The sequence below is a fragment of the Histomonas meleagridis genome, assembly GCF_020186115.1.
Source record: "Histomonas meleagridis strain 2922-C6/04-10x chromosome Unknown scaffold_61, whole genome shotgun sequence".
Classification (NCBI taxonomy): Eukaryota; Parabasalia; order Tritrichomonadida; family Dientamoebidae; genus Histomonas; species Histomonas meleagridis.
Window position 1 is genome coordinate 1964971 of NW_027150931.1, and position 22888 is coordinate 1987858.

A 22888-nucleotide genomic window follows, 5' to 3' on the forward strand; every position below is an offset into this window, starting at 1 on the left:
CGCCTGAAATATTAAAATATTATCAAAAGAATTTGTTTTATGAAGAAATTATTATACAAATATTTATTATTCATAACATAATTTCATATATTTTAAAGACAAAAGATTTATTCAAAGAAATTGTTGATTTAAATCCACTACAAATTTTAGAGCGTTTGTTTGAAAATAATGAAATTATACATGAAACAATTAATGACATTTTCTATCAAAAATTAACCATTCAAATATTTCAATACGTTACAAATATTTTGAACTCAATTGATTTAATAGAAAAATTAAGAACTTTACAAAAATGTGTTTTAAATAACAAAAACATCGAAAAGAAATTCGAAGCAAATAATAAAATTGACATTAAAGAATCGATTTATGCTCAATTAAATTTGATAAATGAACCAAATAAATTAAAAAATTATTTACAAAATTTAACTGAATTTGATTTATTTAATGAAAATAATTTAATTTCATATTTAATTAACACATTAATTAATAATAATTACCACGAAATTAATTGTGAAGATTTTACAAAGCAAATTAATGAAATATTTATTAAATTACAAGATGATTTACATGATTTACTTATTGATGAATCATTTTTATCTAATATTAATCCTTTCGCAGAAAATTTAACAATTTATTCATTTGAAAAAATCGATAAATTAAATGTTTATTATCAAAAATGTAACTTTTTACAGAAGTTTTTAATTTTGTTTAATATTAAACCAACAAATACATCATCACATGATAAAGATTCATTAAGTTTATATTCTCAATTAATACAAATGAAACCAAATGAAACGAAAACAAAAACATTTATCGAAAACATGAAGAAAGAAAATCAAGAAAAAGTTTATAATATAATACAAAATGAACTTCAAATCCAAACAACTTCAGATGAAAACGAAAACATTTTCGAGTTAGCAACACTTATACAAAGAGATCCAACTAATAGTAAAATATTAAACAACAAACAAAAAGAAAATTTGTTAGAAACTTATAATTTTAATGAAATAAATCAAACAATAACAAATGAATATGAAATGAAAAAACTCGAATTCCATTTATATTGTTCATTATTTGATTATATAAAATTAGGAAATATTAATAACAACGAAATAAATATAGAAAACATCGAAACAATTCATAATTCAATTAGTGAAGAAATTCAAATAATACAAAAGACAAATGATTTAGATAATTATTTATTAAATATATCACAAAATGATTTAATAACTCAGAAATATGTTATAAATAATTTAATTAACTTAATGAATAATGATAACGAAATTAAAAATAAAACAAAAATTGACTCAAATATAATATTAAATGAATTATTCACATTACAAATTAACGAATTCAAAAATAATTCTGAATTTTTAAACAATGAAAAATTAATTTCATTAAATGATATCATGCAAACAATTAAATCGAATAGAGAATCACTTCAAAGACTTTTCATCACAAGACAATTAATTCATTTTATGAATTCAATATCCGAATTAATTGGCATATCAAATCAATCATCAAAATACATTAAAGAACAATTTGTTATAAACGAATTAAATGATTATCATGAGCTAATTAAATATTATTTATTCATTGACGATAATAATTTCGACAAATTTATTAAAACGCAAAATAAAAACATTTTATATCGTTTATATATAGTTATTAACGAGTTATATAAAATTATTAAAAACAAAACAAATGTTCAGTCAAAAGATTTTATTAATATTAATTATTATATAACTAAATTGCCAACTAAAAAATTATTAATAAATGAAATACATAAAATTTATAGAGAAATAACTACAAATTCAACAACAATTCAAAACTTATCTATTGATAAATGTATAAATTTATTAACAAAACTTAACAAAGATATTATCCAAATGACAAAACAAATATATAATAATGTAGAAAATCTCGAATATAATAATGAAATCGAATATATCATTAAATTATTACCTAATTATATCCTTTTGTTGTCTAAAATATTGCCAAAGACATCGAAACAAATACAATCGCAAATTAATTCACATCCAATGAATTTAATTAAATATTTAATTATTATACAAATTGATTCGAGTTCATTAAATTATATTAAAGCTAATAATGAGTTTCGAAAGTTTTTGTGTTTCTTTTTAACATTTATCTTAAAAATCGAAGCATTAATTACTGAATTTAATGAACATTTCTTAGTTAATTATTATTCGAAGTTTATAAATGCAATTGATAAAAAAGATGTTTTACAATTAAATTTATTTGTAATATATTTCGAAGCACTGAAAATTAACTCAATAAAATTTGATAATTATAATAATGAGACTATTAACGATTTACAAGAAATAGTTTTAAACTTGAAAATATTAATAAGAAAATATTTCGAAAAACGAAATTCAATTACACCAAAAGCTCATCAAAACTTAAATGAATTAAAGAAAAAATTAATCGATATAACAGATAAATATTCGAATAATTCGATTTTAAACATAAATAAAATCGAAGAAATTAAAAATGAATTAAACAATTCAAAGAAAACAATTACATATTTAGAAAAGAAATTTAAATTTTCTGTTTACGAACGAAATTCTAATGATATTAATAATGTAATAAATGAAACAATTGATTTCATCACATTTGTCCATATTTTAATGTTTAATTCTGAATCATTAATAAGTTTTAATCGAAATGAAATATTAAATTTGTTTTGTAAATCAATTATTAATACATTTCCTTATTTAGTTAATGATATAACAAATTCATTTTCGCCAATTATTAAAATTAAAAACATTTTTGTAATATTTAATGAATTAATAGATAATTATATTGAGTTAATTAATAAAGAAAATGTTAATAAAGAAGAAAATGAAATACAAAAATTAAGAAATGATTCATATGTAATTGTTATTGAAATATTAAAACATTATTTACTTTTATTAAATAATAAAACAAAAGTTATTGTTAATGATAAATTAATTAAAAAATATTTCGGAATAATCGAAAAATTATTCGAAGATTTAAACGTAAAATTTAATGAAATATTAAACTTAAATAATGATTATTCTGATTTATTAGAGAAAGTTAAAACTAATTTTAAGTCATTTAATGAAACATTTAAAGAGTTTAATAATATTTCTTTGAGAAATGTTTTAATTTCATTTTTAGACTTAACTAAAATTGTTTTGGAATTTGTTGATATCCTTAACAATTGTAAAGTTTATGTTCCAGATTTAGAAAATGCGAATCGTTTGCCACGTAACTTTAAATTAACAATGATAAACATTAATGAAAATGAAGACATAAAAAGTTTAGCTACAAATTTGTTATCGTTAATCGAAACAACTGAACAAAAAAGAAATGAATTTTTTGATATACTTTTTGTTGCACAAATTAATAATACAAAACTATGTGATAAAACATTAGAAATAATTTCAATATTCAACGAATTAATTGAAGAAATGCTTAAGTTTTCTAATTTATCTTCAATGAATGAACCAAATGGAGCATTTAATTCAAACGTAACTAAAATTACAAAAGAATTTTCAAGAATAATTAGAGCAATAAGAGAAAAGTTCACTAAAACAAATAAATTGAAACCGGAAACTAAATCAATAGCACAAAATATTCAAAATCTAATAAGTGAATGTAAAGAAATTATAACTAAAGCATTAGAAAAATGATGTTTGTACTGAAATAAATAAATTTTAATTTTAAATTTGTTTTGTTAAGTGAAATCGAACAAACTTTGTCAATTTGTTTAATGAGTATTAACGTAGAAAACGTTGTTGTAGTTAATCCAAAAGGTAATTTTACTGATAAAATAATGGTATGTTTATTTTTTAATTCATAGTTTGATATAGAGTTCGAATGTACAGTTGCAATTCCAACATATATTACATGGGAAGTAATTTATGTTGGTTCTGCTACTTCACACGATTATGATCAAACTCTTGCAGATACTAGAGTTGGTCCAATCGAAGTAGGTATGAATCGTTTTGTATTAACTGCAGATCCACCAAAAGTATCAGAAATTCCACCAGAAGATTTCCCACTTACTGTTATTTTACTTGTTGCTTATTACAAAGAACAAGAGTTTATACGAATTGGTTATTATGTTTCAAATATTGTTCCTGATGATGCACTTGATAATCTTAAAACAATAGATCCTACAACAATAGAGAGAAACATTCTCAAAGATGATATAACAGTTCATCAATCACAAATAAAATGGAATTAAAATAAATAAAAATTATTGTTCAACATTATTTGTATTTTGTTTATTCGGCATTAAACTTGGCAACAGCTTTACCACCTTCTGAAACAGCATGTTTGGCAAGATCACCTGGAAGAACAAGACGAACTGCTGTTTGAATTTCGCGTGATCCTAATGTGTTACGATCGTTCATATCGACAAGGCGGGCACCTTCACGTGCAATACGTTCGAATATATCTGTTACAAAGTTGTTCATGACTAACATAGCTTTATTGGAGATACCAATATCTGGATGAACTTGTTTAAGAACTTTGAAGATGTAAGATGAGAAAGATTCATTCCTCTTCTTATGACGTTGCTTCTTTTCCTTTTCAGTTTCAGCTGGAGCTTCTCCTTCAACAGCTGGCTTCTTTTCTGTTGGTGTCTTTGATGCAGGTTTCTTTGTTGACATCTAAAAAATGAACTTGCAATAAAGCCGCGGTAAAACTGTTTTCGATTTTCAATGATGCTGTTTTAGACCTATAATATTTGAATATAAATGAATTTTGAAATGGCGCGTAAAATTTTTAATGTTGGCGGTAAAAAATGAGTTCATTTATTTCATATGCCAGCTAAGAAAGGTGTTAAGAAAACAGCTACAAAGACAGCAGTTGATGGTGAACGTTCTCATCCGAAGACAAGATCAAGTCGTGCAGGACTTCAATTCCCAGTAGGACGTCTTCATCGTTTCCTTCGTGAAGGTCGTTATGGCGATCGTGTTGGTGCAGGCGCTCCAGTATTCATGGCAGCAGTTCTTGAATATCTTACAGTTGAAGTTCTTGAACTTGCCGGAAATGCAGCACGTGATAACAAGAAAACAAGAATTTCACCACGTCATATCATGCTTGCAATTCGTAATGATGAAGAATTGAACCAACTTCTTTCCAACATTACAATTGCATCAGCAGGTGTTGTTCCACATATTCATAAAGTTCTTCTCGGTCAAACAAAGAAGAAGGAAGAATAAATAAAACATGAGTAAACGTTAATATATTTACTTGTTTAAGTGATAATCTGCATTTCTAATAGAAATTATCTCGTTTGTCATGATGAAAAAGTTCTCCAGAATGCCAAAAGGAAACTTATGAAGCACAATATTAAATATTATCATTTTGACATTACCAAGTAGGCAAATTTTCATCAAAACCAGGAAACATCTTCTTCTGAATCAAATCTTTCCATACCACATTTGTTCCCAATAAGAAAAACAGTTACATGAACATCATTATTTTCTTTGATGGAACCCATCCAGTCACCTAACATTTTAAAGGAAGATTCGTTTGTATAGTCAAGTATTAAACAGATTGTCAAGTATTAAACAGATTTCATCTGCACCTCTTAAGACGACTTTGGAATGGCGCGATATAGCTCTTTCCCAATAGTATCTCATACTTGTAACTTATGTTTGAAAACAAATCGGAGATTTTTTATTTAGGCTCTATATCTCTAAAAACAAAAAAACATTGAGGTTTTCCAAAAATGGTCTTATGAGTTCCTTTAATTTCCGCACATATTATTCTCCATCCTATACTAGTAATTTTAGTATTTGTGGCTTTTTCTGAAATCAATTTTACATGGAAAAACGAGGTTATTAATATATTAATTTTATGAAGGAAATTGAGATATATGAAAGCAAACAAAATTCAATTTGAAGTCTTTACTAAATTTATTCTTCATCAATGATGTTGCATTTCTTGAAATATATGTATTAATATCTATGTTTATAAACATATTTTAATATTTTTATTTTATTAATAACAATTTTTTATTTATTTCATAAAACCTTTTACCATTCATCAATGCTATAAGAACAGTTTACTTTGATGCTTCTAACCTTACATCTTCGTCATCATCTTTCATTAACAGCTGCAAGATTGGATGTCCCTTCTCTATGTTTCTAGCAATAACAATTTTAACATTACCAACAGGATCTTTTGCAAATGCGTCCAAAATCTTTTCCCCTTCTTTTGTATGATGTAACTCAGCGCATAAAAGAGCCATTGCGCCAACTTCTCTTATTTGATAATCTTCATATTTCACTGTTTGCTTGATGAAAGGCATTAAATGATTAATTGCCCATTCATTACCAAACTTCGAAATAAGTTTTGGGATTTGAGCAACCATTGATTTTCGTACTTTATATGCTTCGTCACTGAGTAACTTTATAATAATTTCATTTACATCAAATGTTAAATCTGTTAATAAGTAAACTAAACTTTCTCTTTCTCTCCAATCATTCGAATAATTGATTATATGTAACATTTGTTGGATAATAATTTCTTTTGGTATCGATGGCGTTTTTAATGCATTTATTGCAGCAAGTTTAATTTCGACGTTTTGTGACCTTAAAAGTTTAATTACATTTTGCGTAATGAATGTTGGATTCCTCATTTCTAACGCATATTGGATGGCGATTGTAACAATATGAGGAGAATCATTAGAAAGAGCATTCAGTAAAAGATTTTGAAGTTGTTCTTTCGCTTCGGGAACGTTTATAAGAATTTTTAGTTGTTGAACAATTGCAATTTTGACTTCAATTTCAGAATCTTGAATGCAATGCTCATATAAAGAAACAAAAAATGAAACAGGAATTTTATAAATATGGAAAAGATCAGGAAATATTTTGATTGTGATGCATCGAACTCGCCAATCTGATGAAATAATTAAAGATTGGAAAATGCTAATTGTGGTTTTGATATCTTTGGTTTTGGATAGATACGTGACTAAAAATTTGGGGATTGCTGAAACAACGGATGTGGAATAGTCTGCTGAATAATACATAATTAGATCAATGAGAAAATTGTCTTTATCATAGTCTAAAAGTAAACTTGAGGCTTCCGCTATTGATTGTTTTACTATTGATGATTCTGAATTGTTTGCAAAATCAACAAATGATGAGAAAAAAATTCTGGAATCATCTTTAATATAGGAAATTAACTTACTGTAAATGGTGGCACCGCATGCTTGTGGAAATGTAGAATATTTGCATGATAAAAAAGAGCTGATATAACTTGTAATAATATGACTTTGAAAAGTTGGATTAATGTCTTTGCAAATATCAACAAAGCAATCAATAAATGCATTTCTCACTTCTTGAGATTCTGATTCAGAAAAACATTTAATTCGATCCAACACTGATTTAACTTGATCTTCGCTAAAACTTGAATATTTTATCTTCCCTATTTGGCGAATGCATTTGGCATTTAGTTGTATTGGAAAATTTGAAATAGAAGTTAGAAACGGTATTAATTCATCTGATATTCGAGATGTATCAAAAAAAGAAGATATTACAGGAATTGCATCAATTATTTCTTCCCTATCAGTTGAAAATTGATTTTTTAATTCCAGAAGCATATGATGAATTGCGACTTTTCTAGGCATAATGGAGAAAAGACGTTAATTGTGACATCACAACCCATAAAATAGGAAATCGGATTTATTTTATCAATGGTTATAACCATTTTTAACAAGTTTAATGACTTTAACTATTTGCAACTAAGATATTACAAACTCAAAATAAGAGAAATTTTATATTTATAACATGTTATTGTTTCATCTTTTGTTTCCATTTTCCATAATTCAAATTGATCCAATCCACAAATAAATCTCTGGATTACCTTCATAAATTTATTTAATTTGGAATTTAATCCTTGATTTTAAAATACAAAAAACAAACTACTTTAAAAAGTACAATTTATTCCGATGACTGACGCTTCCACTTTACGATTTGTCTAAATACATATTCAACAACATCTTTTGCTGTTTGTTTATCTTCTGGCAAATGTGGTGAAATTCCCAAAATTTTTGCAGATTGCAGAATGAATGTATCAACATTTTTTGGTGATGTTCTTTGTGCTAATTGTGCAAGTCTTGTTTTAGGTGATGCAAAAGCATCATCCAAATCAAACAATTCTAAAACAGGACTCTTTGGCTCTCTCATTTGCGGTGGGAATACGGCTGGAGTCAGCGGTGGCAGCGCAGCATCAAATTGCGGCTTAACGGTCTCCAATGGTTCGTTTTTCAAACCCAAACTTTGCGCTAAGGAAGGAAGCTTAGCGACAAAGGACATGTCCATTCTGAAAGAGCCACGTTCGAAGTTCTGATGGAAGTCGGAATTTAACTTTTCGCTCTCTTGAATGCAACTTAGTAATTTTTCACTCATGCTTTCAACATCAGGAGTATACCACCTCTCAGTGATCTCGGGATGTTCGGCATCAATCATGTTGATCTCTTGAGTTTTTTGAATGGATAATTCAATCAAATATTTAAGAAGTAGTTCATTTGATTCATGTTTGCACCACTCATCATTAAACAAAGAAGGTGAGCCAACAACAACAAGAGAACCTTTTTTGGTTCCAACTTTTGAGTATGAGATAATTGGTTGATTCAACGGATAAGAAGAAAGTCCTGATGATAAAAGAGGTATTGCAGGCGAGCGAAGTTCTAGATTTGTGCCATTAGGATATGCAAAAGTTGGCTTTTGAATTTGAATGTATTGAGTAATAGAACGATTAACAACACCACCTTGAACTGTAATTTCATGTGGGTCGATATATGTGATATATGTAGGGGAAATTACAGGTTCATTGATGGTTGAACCAAACTTTTTTGTAAAAGCGTTAAAATTTGGTGGAAGTTTTGATGATAAAAGAAAAACAGCACCACCATTAAGCATGAATGCTTCAAGAGCAGTGGATTCTTCGGGAGTGATATCTTTTTGTGGACCGAAGAACCAAATTGATTTGGCTGATTTCAAATCATCTGGAGAAAGAATTCCTTTAAAATGTTGTGGTTCAGAATATGATTGAATTATTGATGCAAATTGCGAAAGCTTTCTATCAATTCGGTAAAGCTCTTTGTGTCCAGCATCAATGATCGAAAAAGACATCTTGCAATAACGAATCCGTATCGGTAATATTTTATGTTAAAATATTCACATACGCACTGAATTATTTGAAAAGTGTAAGTTGAATTGATTTAACGTCCTTCTTGTGCATCGTATTAGAGTACGTTTACAATTTTCTTCTTCAAATGGATGATGAAGACTTATCTCTTGGAGAGATGAATATAGAAGCGCAAAATCTGCTCAAACAAAAAGAAGAAGAACTTTTGCATCATAAGGAAGTTATTAAACAAGCAGAGAATATTATTTCAAAATTAATGACAATAATTTCACAAAAAAAAGCAGAAATCAAAAACTTAGAACTAAGTAATGATGAGGATTTTGCGCAAAAAGAGGAAGAAGAAATATACAGAATTCAAGCAGAGCATCAAGCGTTGATAAAAGAATTGAAATCGAAGCATGAAAAAGAAATTTATAAATTAAATAGCGAATTCCAAAAGTCAATAGCTGAAACTCGTAGATGGTCTGAAATGCATTCAGCTATTGTTATCCAAGAAAAATTAGATGAGCTTGAAAAGTACAAAAGCGAAACTATACAAGCTCAAAACCAACTCACAAATGTTAAATCACAATATTCATCATCTAATATTAATAAAGATTTTGACAAAGAACAAAATAAATTATCCAAAAAGATAATACAACTTGAAGATCAAATCTCAGAAATCACAACAATAACGCGTAACGAACTTCGTGAATCACGTTTGAAGATAAAAGAATGTTTAAATTCTGTTGAAATCCGTCGGAAATCGCAAAATGAAGAAATCATTCGACTTGATCAAGAAATTGAAGAAAGGAAACGAATGTATGAAACGCATCTTTCTTCACTTAAAAAGCAATACAAAGTTGAAAAAGAAACACTTCTCCAATTTATTGCGACTTCTAATTCACGTGCGAATTACGCAGAGAAAATGATCAAAGATAATGAAATTCGCCACGAAACACAAATTGAAGAAGTTCTCAGTGATATACAAACGTTAAAGAAGTCAACTTCTTCTTCATCAACACGAAGAAGTAGTAAAGTTCGGGAAAGTATAAGAGAGGTGCAAAGATTGGAGGAAGAGAAAAGAGCACTTGAAATGGATAATAAAATGCTTGATGAGGAAATTATGCAGATCGACAAAGAGAACGAAGAACTTCAAAAAGAAGTCAAGAGACTGCGTGCTGCAAAACAGAAATTGTAAGTAAAAAATCGGTGTATGTTTGATTTGTATTATAAGTATCAATGCTTTCACATTATAACAAATATTTTTCAAATCAAATGAACACTCATTAACTGTTGTTGATTGCAAAACAAACAAAGTTTCACTCTTTTGTCAAAATCATTATATGCTTGGGAAACATTATTTATGATTATCTATTAATTTATCAACAAGATATTGCCATTTCGTAAGTGTCAAAAGAATTTCATAAATTCTACTTCAGAAACAAACAGAAATAATTTTATACATTTTAATGATTTTTATTTCTTTTTAACATCTATAAATTAATTCTTATTTTCTGCCACCTTATGGAACAGCAGGTATTGCTTATTCCACAGCAGCCTTGTCAAGTCCTCTCGATCCCGAACGAAGAACATCGGCATATTGCGCGACGAGCTCTTCACAAACACATCGACACCGTCGACTCTTAAGAACGGCATAATTGCGTCGTGGACATCGCCTTTTAGTTGTGTCTGCAAATTTGTTAAGTTATTAAGCGCCGCTCTTCTTTTACATTCTCCGAATATCTCGGAAAATGATTTATGTGTTACTTCTCCAATGTTATAACCTTCGAACGAACAATTTACGGAATTTTGCGTCAGAAATATTTCGAAATGTGAATTCCAAAAGAAAAACTTCATTCTTCGTGGACTTTGTCCTTCTTCTTTTCGTGTTGTTACTTCATATCGAACACGTTTAGCTTCTGATATGATACGTTGAAACTCAAAGTTTAATATGACGCGTAATAAAAATGAATCAATGACATAAAAAGGATCTTCGTTATCCGAAAAGATTTCGTTGATTTTGATTATTATCCGGCGAATGGTGTCATAAAGTATAAGGACATTAAAGTGCGGGTTAATGCCGCCGTTGTACATTTGCGTGAGAACATCAATTCCTGGTTTGATGGGTCGGAAATTGGGAAGAAGAAAATCGAGTGTGGAGGCAACAAAAGGTCCATCGCGTGAAGTAATGGAGACAGTAAGCTTGTAGCGGTTTGGTGAGGTGAGAATAATGCGACCACGGCGGAATCTGACAAGAAATGATGGGGGAAGTCGAACTGTAAGTAACTTGGATTTTAAAATATCATTGATAAGACGAAAGAAGGGTTTGGGATCTTGGTCAAATTTGGGACCGTTGGGAAAAATGGATAATGGTAACCGAGATGTGCAGTCCCCAATTAACAAATCAATTGCACCAGTAACATCATACATTGATGTGAGCGTGTTTTGTATATTATAATGTTGGAAATAAAGATTATCTGCAAAGATTCTTAAATATTGTTCATAAAAAGAGGAGTTGTTTAAATATTCGAATAGCTCTTTCGAGTTTGGAAACTTTTCATTAAATCTGATGGCCATTGTAAGTTTGGTTCCAATGACATAAATCATGTTTAATTTTCGCATTAAAGAGCGTTTCTGTGATTCTTCGCCTGAGCCTTCATCGAGTAGTTTATCTAGTTCATTGTAAGAACGAGAAGCATAAAGATGAATAAGGTTTGCGAGGTAAACAGGTGCAGACTTATCCATCCCTGGAAGTATGTAAAGTATTGAAAAATACTATCAGCTCAAATCAGAATAAATTTTAAAAGAATAATTGGATAAACTCAGAGTTTGTTTGTGAATACAGCTAGAGGAAATCACTTCATTAATGAAGTGATTAATTAAAAGATTTAACAATGTTCAGAATTCTTAATCAATCTAAATCATCAACATTAATAATATTTTAAAATTATCAAGTTTAATGCGTATATCATATTTCTAATCAAAAAAGAGGGAGATACATAATAATATATCTCAAAAAATAATAAGGAAAAATTGAATCTTCGTGAGATATCTTATGGAGTTGGCCAAATAAAAGAATTGCAATTATTAGATCTTTTCTCATGCAAACAACACGAAATCATATTTTAATAATGTGATGATATTTGTATTTTATACATAAAACTTGCGAAAAAGCAAGACAAGATGATATCAAATGCAGTGAAACACAAGCGTTTCTTTTGTTGATTGAAATTACGAATTTAGGGAATGATTTGTTTTTTTGTTAAACCTTCATTAAATGACTTAACTGAAATCGAAAATAAGAAGTACGATATAACTTTTTGTAAGATAATGAACTCTATGAAAAGCAAATAATCGTTTCAATTTTTCAAAAAATCCAATATTGAAAACAACGGTTAAAATTTGAACAATTTTCTTGTCTTTCTTCATGAAAAACACAAAAGGGAGAAAAAGATGGAGTCAAGAAGAAGACCAAAGACTTAAGGAGGGCGTTCATTTGTTCGGCTCAAATTTTGAAGAAATATCAAATTATGTTGGTAACGATCGAAATCACAAACAATGTTATGATCACTGGCATAAATCCCTTAATCCAGATATTAACAAAGGCGAATGGACAAAAGAAGAAAAGGTAGAGTTATGTAGGTTGTATAAAATATACAAAGGTCAACAAAGCATGTGGGCTAAAATAGCAAAAGATTTGTCAACAAACCGTACCCCCCAAGATGTTCGTAATATGGCAACAAGATTGAAATTAGATCTTCCTCATAAGGTAAATTATCCTGTTCCTTATATCAAACACACAGAAGCGCAATCTCTCCCTGATGATATTGAAGAAAATCCCTTTGGTGGTGATGAAATTCCAAACAATGAACCATTCAATAGCTTCTAATATAAAAATTCTTCCAATCATTTAATTGCTTTTCTTTATATTGAGTTTGAAAATCGCAAAAGATATCGAAATTTCAAAACATTATGAATTTATAATTAAAATTATGAACAATTTTGATACATTTTAGTGATGTTATAATTTTTGCAGAGATAAACATGAAAATTGAAAAAATTGAAAACTTCATACATACATTCATAAAACATGGTAAATAGAATCACAAAAGAGAATGCAAAAATGAAATCAATAAATTATTCAAATGATATACGTGTTAAATTTGGGTATATTTCTGATAAATAAGAATAAAAAGAAAAAAACACATCCTTGAAATATCACACAGAGCCAATAACACACATAATATTACATAAAATATATTTTTTTGTGTGTGAAAACAATCGAATCATCGCAAATAAGTTATCAAAGATAAAAAAGAAAATTTACTACTAAACCATCATACTAAATTCATTGTTTTTCTCTCTTTGTCTTTTCAACAAGAAGAATGAAACCGATTGACAATTATAAAACGTAGAACTTTTAATAATTGTAATATTATTACTGAGAATTACTTTTTGCAATTTATAATTATTCGAAAACGCCATTTCACCAATTGATACCACAGAATCAGGAAGTGAAACTTCAGTTAATGATTCACATGATTCAAATGCTTTATCAGATATTACTTCGATTCTATCATTAAATGTAACAGTTATTAATTTCGTACATAAAGTAAATGATTGTTCAGCAACAAAAGTTGATTCTTTAGGTAATATAATTTCTTCCAAAGCACTACACGAATAAAATGTTTGTTTACCGATTCGCGTAATATTATCTCCGAAAATTACTCTTTTTAATTTCCTACATGACTTAAATGAATAATCGCCAATAAAAAGTACCGAATTTGGAATTGTTACATTGATTAAACTTGAACATGATTGGAACACATAATTCCCAATTGCATTAACTTTAGTTCCAATTTGTAACATTTTTAAATTCACACAAGTATTAAAAGTATAATTACCAATAGTTATCACTGTATTCGGTATTATTATTTCCGATTGGCGACATGAATAAAATGCGGAACTTTTAATTGTTTCCAAATTCTCATTAAGATATACATTTGTTAACTTCGTACATGATCTAAATGCAGAATCTCCAATTGATATAACGCTATTTGGAATTGTCATATTTAACAAACCTGTACAAGATTCGAATGCATTATCTCCAATTGTTTGTGATTGTTCATTAATAATAACTGTTTCCAGATCTTTATTCCGTTGAAATGCTTTTTCTCCTATAGATATTACTGTGTTTAATATTGTGAATGTAACATTTTTTCTTCCTAATGGATAAAGTATAAGTTTCGAAACATTTTTATCATATAGAACTCCGTCGTTATCGAAATTGGAATAATGTGAATTATTTGCATTAACACCAATATACTCTAAACTTGTACAATATGCGAATGATTCAACACCAATCGAATTAACTAACGATGGAATTGTGATATTAATTAATTTGGAACATGAGCGATATGCAAAGTTTTCGATGACTTCGAGACTTGCGCTGAGTGATATTGTTTGTAATTTGGAACAAGAATAAAATGCATCTTCGCAAATAGTTTTAACTGAATCAGAAAGTGTAACATTTGTTAACTTTGAGCATGATGAAAATGCACTTTCACAAATAGTTATAACTGAGTTAGAAAATTGTATATTAAAGCTTTGCACGAAGAAAATGATGACTTGCCTATAGTTGTTACATTATCACCGATATTAATTGTTTCCAATTCATTGCATTTGTAAAATGATTGTTCGCCAATCGATTTAACTGACGCTGATATTAAAATTTTTTCTAATTTGATACATGATGAAAATGTCAACTTATTAATTGATTCTACTTTGTAGCCAAGATATACTTCTTTGAGATTGTTACATGATTGAAATGCAGATTCACCAATTGTGGTAAATGAGTTTGGTATTGTAATGTTTGTTAGCTGTGAACATAAACGAAATGCGGATTCGCCAATTGACGTAACATTGTCATTGAAAGTAATTGACTTCAATTGGACGCATGAATAAAATGATGAATTTACGATCGTTATGAGTGATTGTGGAAGTGTGATGTTTAATATTATGGTGCACATATTCAATTCATTGGTTCCTATTATTTGAAGGTTGTCACTGAAAATAATCGTTTGAATGTTTTTGCAACTTTCAAATGCTGACTCGCCGATTGTTTGGACAAAATCACCAATTAGGACATATATTATTGAATCCCATTTATAGAATAAGTTATCCATAATGAATTGGAATTCTCCTATAAAATGATAGTAATTTGTTTAATCTTTATATTGTGTGATGTTATCATCTTCACTGTCATATATGAGCGTGTTGTTTTCTGGGATAAATATCTCATAGCTAGATGCTAATAAGAGCGCAAGAAACATGATAAAAGCTTGTTTGCTTACAGTGACTGAAAAAAGCGTTCCCTGTTCAAAATAAGTTCGATAAACTTTTTGACAATGGAAGATACCAAACGTTTTATTTTGCTTACAGAAATCAACAAATTTTCCATGGAAACCGTCGCTAAATCGAAAAAACATTTCCGGTGAACGTCCACATTGAAAAAAGTCAAAAAATATTCAAATTTATCAATGACACTAACAGGCGTATAAAGTGAAACACAATGTCGTAAATATGTTCCATCCGATATGTTTTTTCTATAAAATAAGTGTTAATTATTTGTCCAAAATGAATGTGTAAGGAACTAACAATAATATTCGTTTATGTGACATATATTCCGTGGGAATTGGTTATATCAAAGCCGAAGATTTAATTGTTATTATTATGAATATGAATGATTCAATGCAATATTTTAATGCACATAAACAAATATTCATTAAACATATTGAATTATACATTTCGTATATCGAAATTATATAACTCATGACAACATTCATAAATATTCTGTTCATATCCCATGGATAGAGTATGTTCTATCAATGAACTGTTCCATTTTCAAATACACTAATCCGATGTTTACTGTAAATATTTCGCTCAGTTTTACAATCTAAAAAAATAAAATATTTTACTCAACAATTTCGTCATATCCAATTGTCTTCGTCTTCTTTCGCGAGCTCTTCCACTATGCTGTCGACATCGTCGTACTGCTTTGTCGTTGACGTCGTTGTCTCCTTAAACTGCAGCTTCACGCTCGACTTTTCCTTTCTGTTATTACTTTTCACCAAAAACGTAACAGCTGCGACGACAATCAAAACGAATGCGACGGCGCCGCAGATTATTCCGATCAGCGCCGCAGTTGTCATTCCGCCCGATGCATCACTTGGACTCAGATACACATACGTGAAGAAGTTCGAGTAATAGCTATAATATGTCGAATATACAATGACTGTGTAATTGTAGTATATGAAATTCGTTTCAACATAAGTTATCATCGAATTACTCAAATAATACGAAAGCGTTTGCGTGCCAAGCGCAGAATACGTCAGCGAATATGAAACAGACAAAGTAACTGTTAATGTAAACGAAAACGTCTGCGAAATATCGCCGCGAAGTGAAGCAGCGAACGTGTTCGAATTAGAGAATGTGTTCGACTGCGCGAATGGAAGCGTCGGCATCGGCGCGCAGCCTGTTGTAGTTTCATATGTTACATTTAATGTTGCAAATTTGGCACCAACATAATCCTTAGTTACCATAACATCAGTTGAAACATTTTGGAATGCGTTAGTACCAATTGATACCTCCTCTGTCCCATAATAATATATGCAATGTAGATTATTGCAGTAAGAAAATGCAGAATCTCCAATTTCTTTTACATTTTCTCCAATTACAACATTTTCCAAACCACTGCAGCCGGAAAAAGCAGAGCCTCCAATTGATGTAACTGAATGTGGAATTGTAATACTTGACAAATTTGTACAAAATGAAAATGCAGAGCCTCCAATTTCTTTTACATTTTCTCCAATTACAACATTTTCCAAACTACTGCAGCCGGAAAAAGCAGAGCCTCCAATTGATGTAACTGAATGTGGAATTGTAATACTTGACAAATTTGTACAAAATGAAAATGCAGAGCCTCCAATTTCTTTTACATTTTTCTCCAATTACAACATTTTCCAAACCACTGCAGCCGGAAAAAGCAGAGCCTCCAATTGATGTAACTGAATGTGGAATTGTAATACTTGACAAATATGTACAAAAATGAAAATGCAGAGCCTCCAATTTCTTTTACATTTTCTCCAATTACAACATTTTCCAAACTACTGCAGCCGGAAAAAGCAGAGCCTCCAATTGATGTAACTGAATGTGGAATTGTAATACTTGACAAATTTGTACAAAATGAAAATGCAGAGCCTCCAATTTCTTTTACATTTTCTCCAATTACAACATTTTCCAAACTACTGCAGCCGGAAAAAGCAGAGCCTCCAATTGATGTAACTGAATGTGGAATTGTAATACTTGACAAATTTGTACAAAATGAAAATGCAGAGCCTCCAATTTCTTTTACATTTTCTCCAATTACAACATTTTCCAAACTACTGCAGCCGGAAAAAGCAGAGCCTCCAATTGATGTAACCAAGTCGCCGATGTACGCATACTTCAGCAGAGGCCACCCACTGAATTCGCCACTTGAAATTGAAACATTTCCATATATGATAACGTTAACAGTTGAATTAGAATACACTTTATCAAAATCATTTTCATCGTTTATTATAAGTGTGCTGTTTTCGTCGATATATGTTTGGAATGTGTGAGCGAAAAACAAAGCAAAAAGAAATAGAAAAAAACTTGATTCAATATTTCGAAAGAAAGATTTTACATTTGAAGAGCGCCCTTTGAAGTACAGAGCAAAACAAATTGTTATTAAGAAACTGTTGAGGATGAAAAGAAGAAGATTGAAGTATGATATATGTAATGGTTTTGAAAATATACTAAAATAACTTGTATTAAGCTGAATGCAATGAGGGTTTTTTGGCTGCAAGTCAGAAAAAGAAATTATTGTGGGTGAATAGATGTTGAAAAGTTGAAAAAGATAATTAGAAAAATATTTAACATTATCATGAAAGCAAGCGCTTGCGATGTTCTTTCTTGCTTTGAGTGTCGCAATATTCTTTGTTTTGCTTTTGGAAATTGATAAAAATGTGAATTGCCTGAATTTTTTTGTTGCTGCACCGTTTTTACTGAAGGAATTAAATGTGCAAATTGTAGGAATTGCATAAATCATTAAGTTACATATCATTTGAGTTGAAAAAACAAGAAAGTTGAAATAAATTTTTCAAAAGGTTGCTAAACATTCTATAAGGATGCTGCATAGGCCAAGGGCAAAATGAAGGAGTTCAAAGGACTTTAAAAGAATTTTTGGAGCCAAGAGTAAAGATGTTTTGCGACACATTTGTTCTAACGGTCGTTATCATAGCGAATATTGTCTTTTGACTTTTATATTTGCTGTTTTGTTGTGATATTGCATGTTCTTTTCATTCGTTTTGACCACCCTGAAACACGATCAGAATTTATTGAAAAACTCAAAACAATGGACTATTTCAGTAAAAAATTGAATAAATCTTATTCCTGAAAAAGTACTTTTTTCGATATGTGTCACTTTTAACGATAAACAACCACTTTTTCAAGTCAAAAAAAAAATTTTCCGAAAAAGATCCAATATTTCAGTTTGATGAAATTTTCTGCAGAAAATTTGAGATCATTTGTTTGTTAAACATCTTTTGAATAATAATCTTTTACATCTTATGAATAATTCTTATCATTGACTTCATTTTGCTTCATCTTTAAATCCTTAAAAACAACTTTAAGTACTGTTGTACTTGGGGAGACTTGTTGTCGTATAAAATCAATTATGTATACAAATTGCTTAATTTTTAAATAAAAATCATTGTTCTTTACATTAATTATGAATGGCTTCTTTATATTCGATTAATTTATTTAATATCAAGTTGTTTCTGAGCTAATGAAATCAGTAAAATAAATAATGTTTATATAAGCATAAAGAATTATTTAACATGAAAAATATTATGAATAAAAATTGATTCTAATAGTTAAACTTTGTTTTTGCCTCAAGAACAACATTTTTTATCTTTTGTCTTTAACAAGAATATTAAAAAACAATTTATTTAAACAATATGCACCATGTTTCCTACTAATAACAATCAGTTATTATTTAATTCGTATTTTGATTGATTTGTAATGTTCTTTGTTAATTCATTTAGTTGTGCTGAGAGAGTTTGTAATCTGTTTAAGTTTTCGATTGTTTTCTTATGTGCGTTTCTAATTTTCTCAACTTTTTCCTTTCTAAATTTTCCCGATTTTTCCAAAAATTTCTTTTTCGCCAAAAGTTTCGACAAAATTTTTTGCTTTTCTTTTCCTCCGTGTTCTTTAATTTCGTTTTCTTCTTGTTCCAACTTATTTCTTTTCTTTGCTTTCTCAATACTTACAGAAGAAACGCCTGTTAATGCATTAACTAACACAAAACTTCCAATAAAACTCACAAATACATAAAAAGCAATTGTAACAAATGTACTATACTTACCTCCAACTTCACCATATGACTCAAGCCATCCTGCTTGCGTAAGGATAACAAATATGGTAAACATTGAGTTAGAGATTGTGCCAAAATGCGTTTCAGACATGTCGGAAAACATTACATGTGCAAGCGCAGAGATAATAAGAAGGAAAAGTAAGATTAAAAGTATGATTACAAGAAGATGTGAGCCTGTAGAAAGAAAAGCAGTGAACATTCCACGCGTTTCAGGCATAAATTCAATGATTCTGACAAAATGAATGAGACGGAATAATTTGATGATTAATTTGGATTGTTCAAATCTGGATGGGATGGATAGGTAAAGGATAGAAATAACTAGAGAAAAAATATCTAAGATATTCCATCCATTTCTAAAGAATACGTGAAAATCAAAAAATAATTTAAGCAAAATAGAAAATGATAAAAATAAACAACACGCAATTTCTATAATAATAAGTTGATTATGATATGTTATTCCATAATTAGTTGCTTCAATAAAAATAATAATTAAATAAATCAGAGCATTAATCTTTGATATTGTTTCAAAACTTTTGAGCTCGAGTATTTTTTTCGCACTATTGGAAAGTTTTTCTATTCTTGATGGCTCAACTTTTTTTTGTTGCAATTTTTGAGCCATTGTAATCAATTGCGAATGAAACGAAGCAAGATTTGCAACAGTACTATTGGTTGCAGCTTCCGAGTTATTATTTGAACCAACTGGTTGTATGTCACTAAAAGATCCTTTTCTCTCAATCATTTTCCAAAGCAAAAATTTGAATAAATTCAAAAAGTGAATTTTAACGTGCTTTACCATAATCGAACGATAGGCTTGGTCTCGTCACTTTTGCTTCAATGGCGTCTAAAGAAGAGGCCAAAAAACTCCAAGAAATCGCACATCTACAAGGGACGCGAGAGTTCGCTCGTGGACTACGATTGACAAAGCAGCTTTTGAAAAAGAGTCCACAATGTACAGAAGCACTTGCATGGGAATCTTACTTCACATATCACAAAGACCAAGCTAAAAACAAAGATGTAGCAATCAAAATGATGATGGATGCAAACAGGCTTGGTATGAAAAATGCAAAAGTTTGGAGAATATCTGGATTATTATATAAAGACATGACAGAGTACACTCGTGCTTTACAATGTCTTCGCCAATCCTTCTCATTAGACAACAAAAATTATTTAGTTTTAAATGATATTGCAAATCTCGAACTTTATGAAAGGCAATACAATCAATTTCTTAAAGACACATGCTCAATCTTTAAGAATAACCCAACCCAATATACCATTTGCAGATATGCTTTTGCTTTAGCAATCAATGGTCGCTACGAACTTGCAAATCAATTTCTTGATACTTATCAAAAAGGATGGCGTCCAGCACAAAATGATGACGATGAATTATTAAGGTCAGAATTTTGTCTTTTCAGAGCCGTCTTAATGATACGTTCTAATCAATATGAGGAATGTATTAAATTCCTTGATACAAACAAAGAAATTATTCGCGATAAAGAAACGATGCTAGAAGATAAAGTAAATTGTCTTAATAAGCTTGGCCGCTCCCAAGAATCCATTCCATTAATTCATGATTTGATCAAAGTTTATCCTGAAAATGGAGATTACTTTGATATACTTGAGGAAATAATTCCCAAAGATTCTATAATTGATGAGTTACTTCGTATTAAAGATCAATATAAGTCTCATTATGCCCACGTTCGAGTGTTGGAGCTCATTGACATCAACGACGAACGTTTTAAACCGCTCTTAATAGAGCGCGTTAAGCCGCTCATCATTAAGGGTGCCCCGTCCACATATATGACTATTTCTGAACTTTCCAAAGAGAAACTTCAAGTAGCTCTTGAACTTGTTCGTTCCTTTGAAGTACCTCTTTCATCTGTTCCCATTGTCCATCTTTTTGCAGCACATTTTTATGGATATCATGGAGATTATGAATCAGCCATTCGTGAACTTGATGAAGGTCTTCAGCATACGCCCACATGTATTGAACTTATTGCATGGAAAGCACGTTTCCATTGTCGTAATGGACGTATCCATTCTGCTATTGAATGTTCAGCTGCACTTAGTGAAGCTGATCCAGCAGATCGTAACACTAATAATCTTTATGTTAAAATGCTTTTGCTTGGTGGTTATCGCCGGAAAGCAGAGTATGAAGCATCACTCTTTGCAGGCGAAGAGAGTGGCAAACAATTATTATATGAGACACAATTCAACACATATTATCTTAAGTCAGGTTTAAGTGCACTTCGAGATAATGACATTGAATTTGCAACGAAAATGTATAATGGCATCTTAAAACATTTCGAAGATTATCGTAAGAACCAATATAATTATCTTGGATGGGCATGGCGTCGTCCATATGCACTTCTTTCCATGATTGAAGAGATGAATGTTATTGAACGTAATGATTCATTAGCGAAAGCGATTGAAATGTTACTTTCACTTTCGATCAAAGATAAGAAAGAAAAAGAAGCAAAGCCAATAGCAATGAGATCATTAAGTTGTACACCACAAGCGATGGCTATGGGTTGTGTAATATTCTGTGCTAACAAAATGATTGTTCAAGCATTAAAATGTTTTTGCAAACTTTCAGATACACCATATATATATACAGCGTCACCTGCAATGGAGAAACTTATGAAAGAAAGTAACACATGGCATGAAATGGTGAAACAAGTTGTAAATGAAGAATATAAAGAAAACAAGAAAACACCACAGACATTTGATGAAATTTATGCTTCTGCAAGAGGAAATGTTTTCATTGGACAATATAAAGAAGCAAAAGTTATGTTGTTAAAGGCTATAGATGAGAATGAAATAGAATTTAAGAAGGCATTAGATGTTTATGTTTTCGCAACTAAATTATGCGCTGATGAAGATATGGGTAATGAAGTCGCAAAGGCATTAAAGGCAAAATATCCAAAATATGAATTTGACCTAGAAAAAGAAGCTTCAAACGAACTTGAAGTTGATAAGAAAAAAGAATAGAAAAATAAAAAGTGACATCGTAATCTTTTTAAAATATTTATGTTTCAGTAAATTCTGAAAATGCCTCGGAATCATAATTTAATATTTCACAATAACATTTGGAAATTATTTAAATTATTTTGGACAGCACTTATTTATGCATTACAAAATAGATATAAAAAAATAGTTAAACTTCAAATTAATTTGAACATCATTTTCGGTTAAGGAAAAGTCACAAACAATTATGTAAAATACATCCTTATTCACTACTAATGCAAAAGCTATGAGTATTAGTGATTTATTTTGTAATTTTTATTTAATCCTGCA

The 22888-nt window shown here is 29.6% G+C and overlaps 11 protein-coding genes across 11 annotated transcripts; 5 read left to right on the plus strand and 6 right to left on the minus strand.

The window, feature by feature from the left end:
• Positions 1-4277: 4277 nt before the first annotated feature.
• GO595_010620 (Histone H2B) lies at positions 4278-4664 on the minus strand (the record flags this gene model as incomplete). Its single annotated transcript, XM_067913319.1, has 1 exon — positions 4278-4664. One exon carries the CDS (start codon positions 4662-4664, stop codon positions 4278-4280), a length of 387 nt encoding a protein of 128 aa, XP_067769358.1.
• Positions 4665-4817: 153 nt separating this feature from the next.
• GO595_010621 (Histone H2A) lies at positions 4818-5219 on the plus strand (the record flags this gene model as incomplete). Its single annotated transcript, XM_067913320.1, has 1 exon — positions 4818-5219. The coding sequence occupies one exon, from the start codon at positions 4818-4820 to the stop codon at positions 5217-5219; it is 402 nt and encodes a 133-aa protein (XP_067769359.1).
• An 848-nt stretch (positions 5220-6067) lies between these two features.
• GO595_010622 (HEAT repeat family protein) lies at positions 6068-7033 on the minus strand (the record flags this gene model as incomplete). Its single annotated transcript, XM_067913321.1, has 1 exon — positions 6068-7033. The coding sequence occupies one exon, from the start codon at positions 7031-7033 to the stop codon at positions 6068-6070; it is 966 nt and encodes a 321-aa protein (XP_067769360.1).
• Positions 7034-7946: 913 nt separating this feature from the next.
• On the minus strand, positions 7947-9140 carry GO595_010623 (intraflagellar transport protein 52-like; the record flags this gene model as incomplete). The annotated part of the gene is made up of 1 exon (XM_067913322.1): positions 7947-9140. One exon carries the CDS (start codon positions 9138-9140, stop codon positions 7947-7949), a length of 1194 nt encoding a protein of 397 aa, XP_067769361.1.
• Positions 9141-9283: 143 nt separating this feature from the next.
• GO595_010624 (kinetoplast-associated protein) lies at positions 9284-10336 on the plus strand (the record flags this gene model as incomplete). The annotated part of the gene is made up of 1 exon (XM_067913323.1): positions 9284-10336. One exon carries the CDS (start codon positions 9284-9286, stop codon positions 10334-10336), a length of 1053 nt encoding a protein of 350 aa, XP_067769362.1.
• Positions 10337-10638: 302 nt separating this feature from the next.
• On the minus strand, positions 10639-11883 carry GO595_010625 (mediator of RNA polymerase II transcription subunit 14-like; the record flags this gene model as incomplete). Its single annotated transcript, XM_067913325.1, has 1 exon — positions 10639-11883. The coding sequence occupies one exon, from the start codon at positions 11881-11883 to the stop codon at positions 10639-10641; it is 1245 nt and encodes a 414-aa protein (XP_067769363.1).
• A 682-nt stretch (positions 11884-12565) lies between these two features.
• On the plus strand, positions 12566-13027 carry GO595_010626 (Myb-like DNA-binding domain containing protein; the record flags this gene model as incomplete). The annotated part of the gene is made up of 1 exon (XM_067913326.1): positions 12566-13027. The coding sequence occupies one exon, from the start codon at positions 12566-12568 to the stop codon at positions 13025-13027; it is 462 nt and encodes a 153-aa protein (XP_067769364.1).
• Positions 13028-16127: 3100 nt separating this feature from the next.
• Positions 16128-16739, minus strand: GO595_010627 (uncharacterized protein; the record flags this gene model as incomplete). Its single annotated transcript, XM_067913327.1, has 1 exon — positions 16128-16739. The coding sequence occupies one exon, from the start codon at positions 16737-16739 to the stop codon at positions 16128-16130; it is 612 nt and encodes a 203-aa protein (XP_067769365.1).
• A 495-nt stretch (positions 16740-17234) lies between these two features.
• On the plus strand, positions 17235-17798 carry GO595_010628 (putative Ser/Thr protein kinase KinX; the record flags this gene model as incomplete). Its single annotated transcript, XM_067913328.1, has 1 exon — positions 17235-17798. One exon carries the CDS (start codon positions 17235-17237, stop codon positions 17796-17798), a length of 564 nt encoding a protein of 187 aa, XP_067769366.1.
• Positions 17799-19205: 1407 nt separating this feature from the next.
• Positions 19206-19793, minus strand: GO595_010629 (cation channel sperm-associated protein 4; the record flags this gene model as incomplete). The annotated part of the gene is made up of 1 exon (XM_067913329.1): positions 19206-19793. One exon carries the CDS (start codon positions 19791-19793, stop codon positions 19206-19208), a length of 588 nt encoding a protein of 195 aa, XP_067769367.1.
• A 635-nt stretch (positions 19794-20428) lies between these two features.
• GO595_010630 (TPR Domain containing protein) lies at positions 20429-22582 on the plus strand (the record flags this gene model as incomplete). The annotated part of the gene is made up of 1 exon (XM_067913330.1): positions 20429-22582. One exon carries the CDS (start codon positions 20429-20431, stop codon positions 22580-22582), a length of 2154 nt encoding a protein of 717 aa, XP_067769368.1.
• Between the last annotated feature and the right edge of the window lie 306 nt (positions 22583-22888).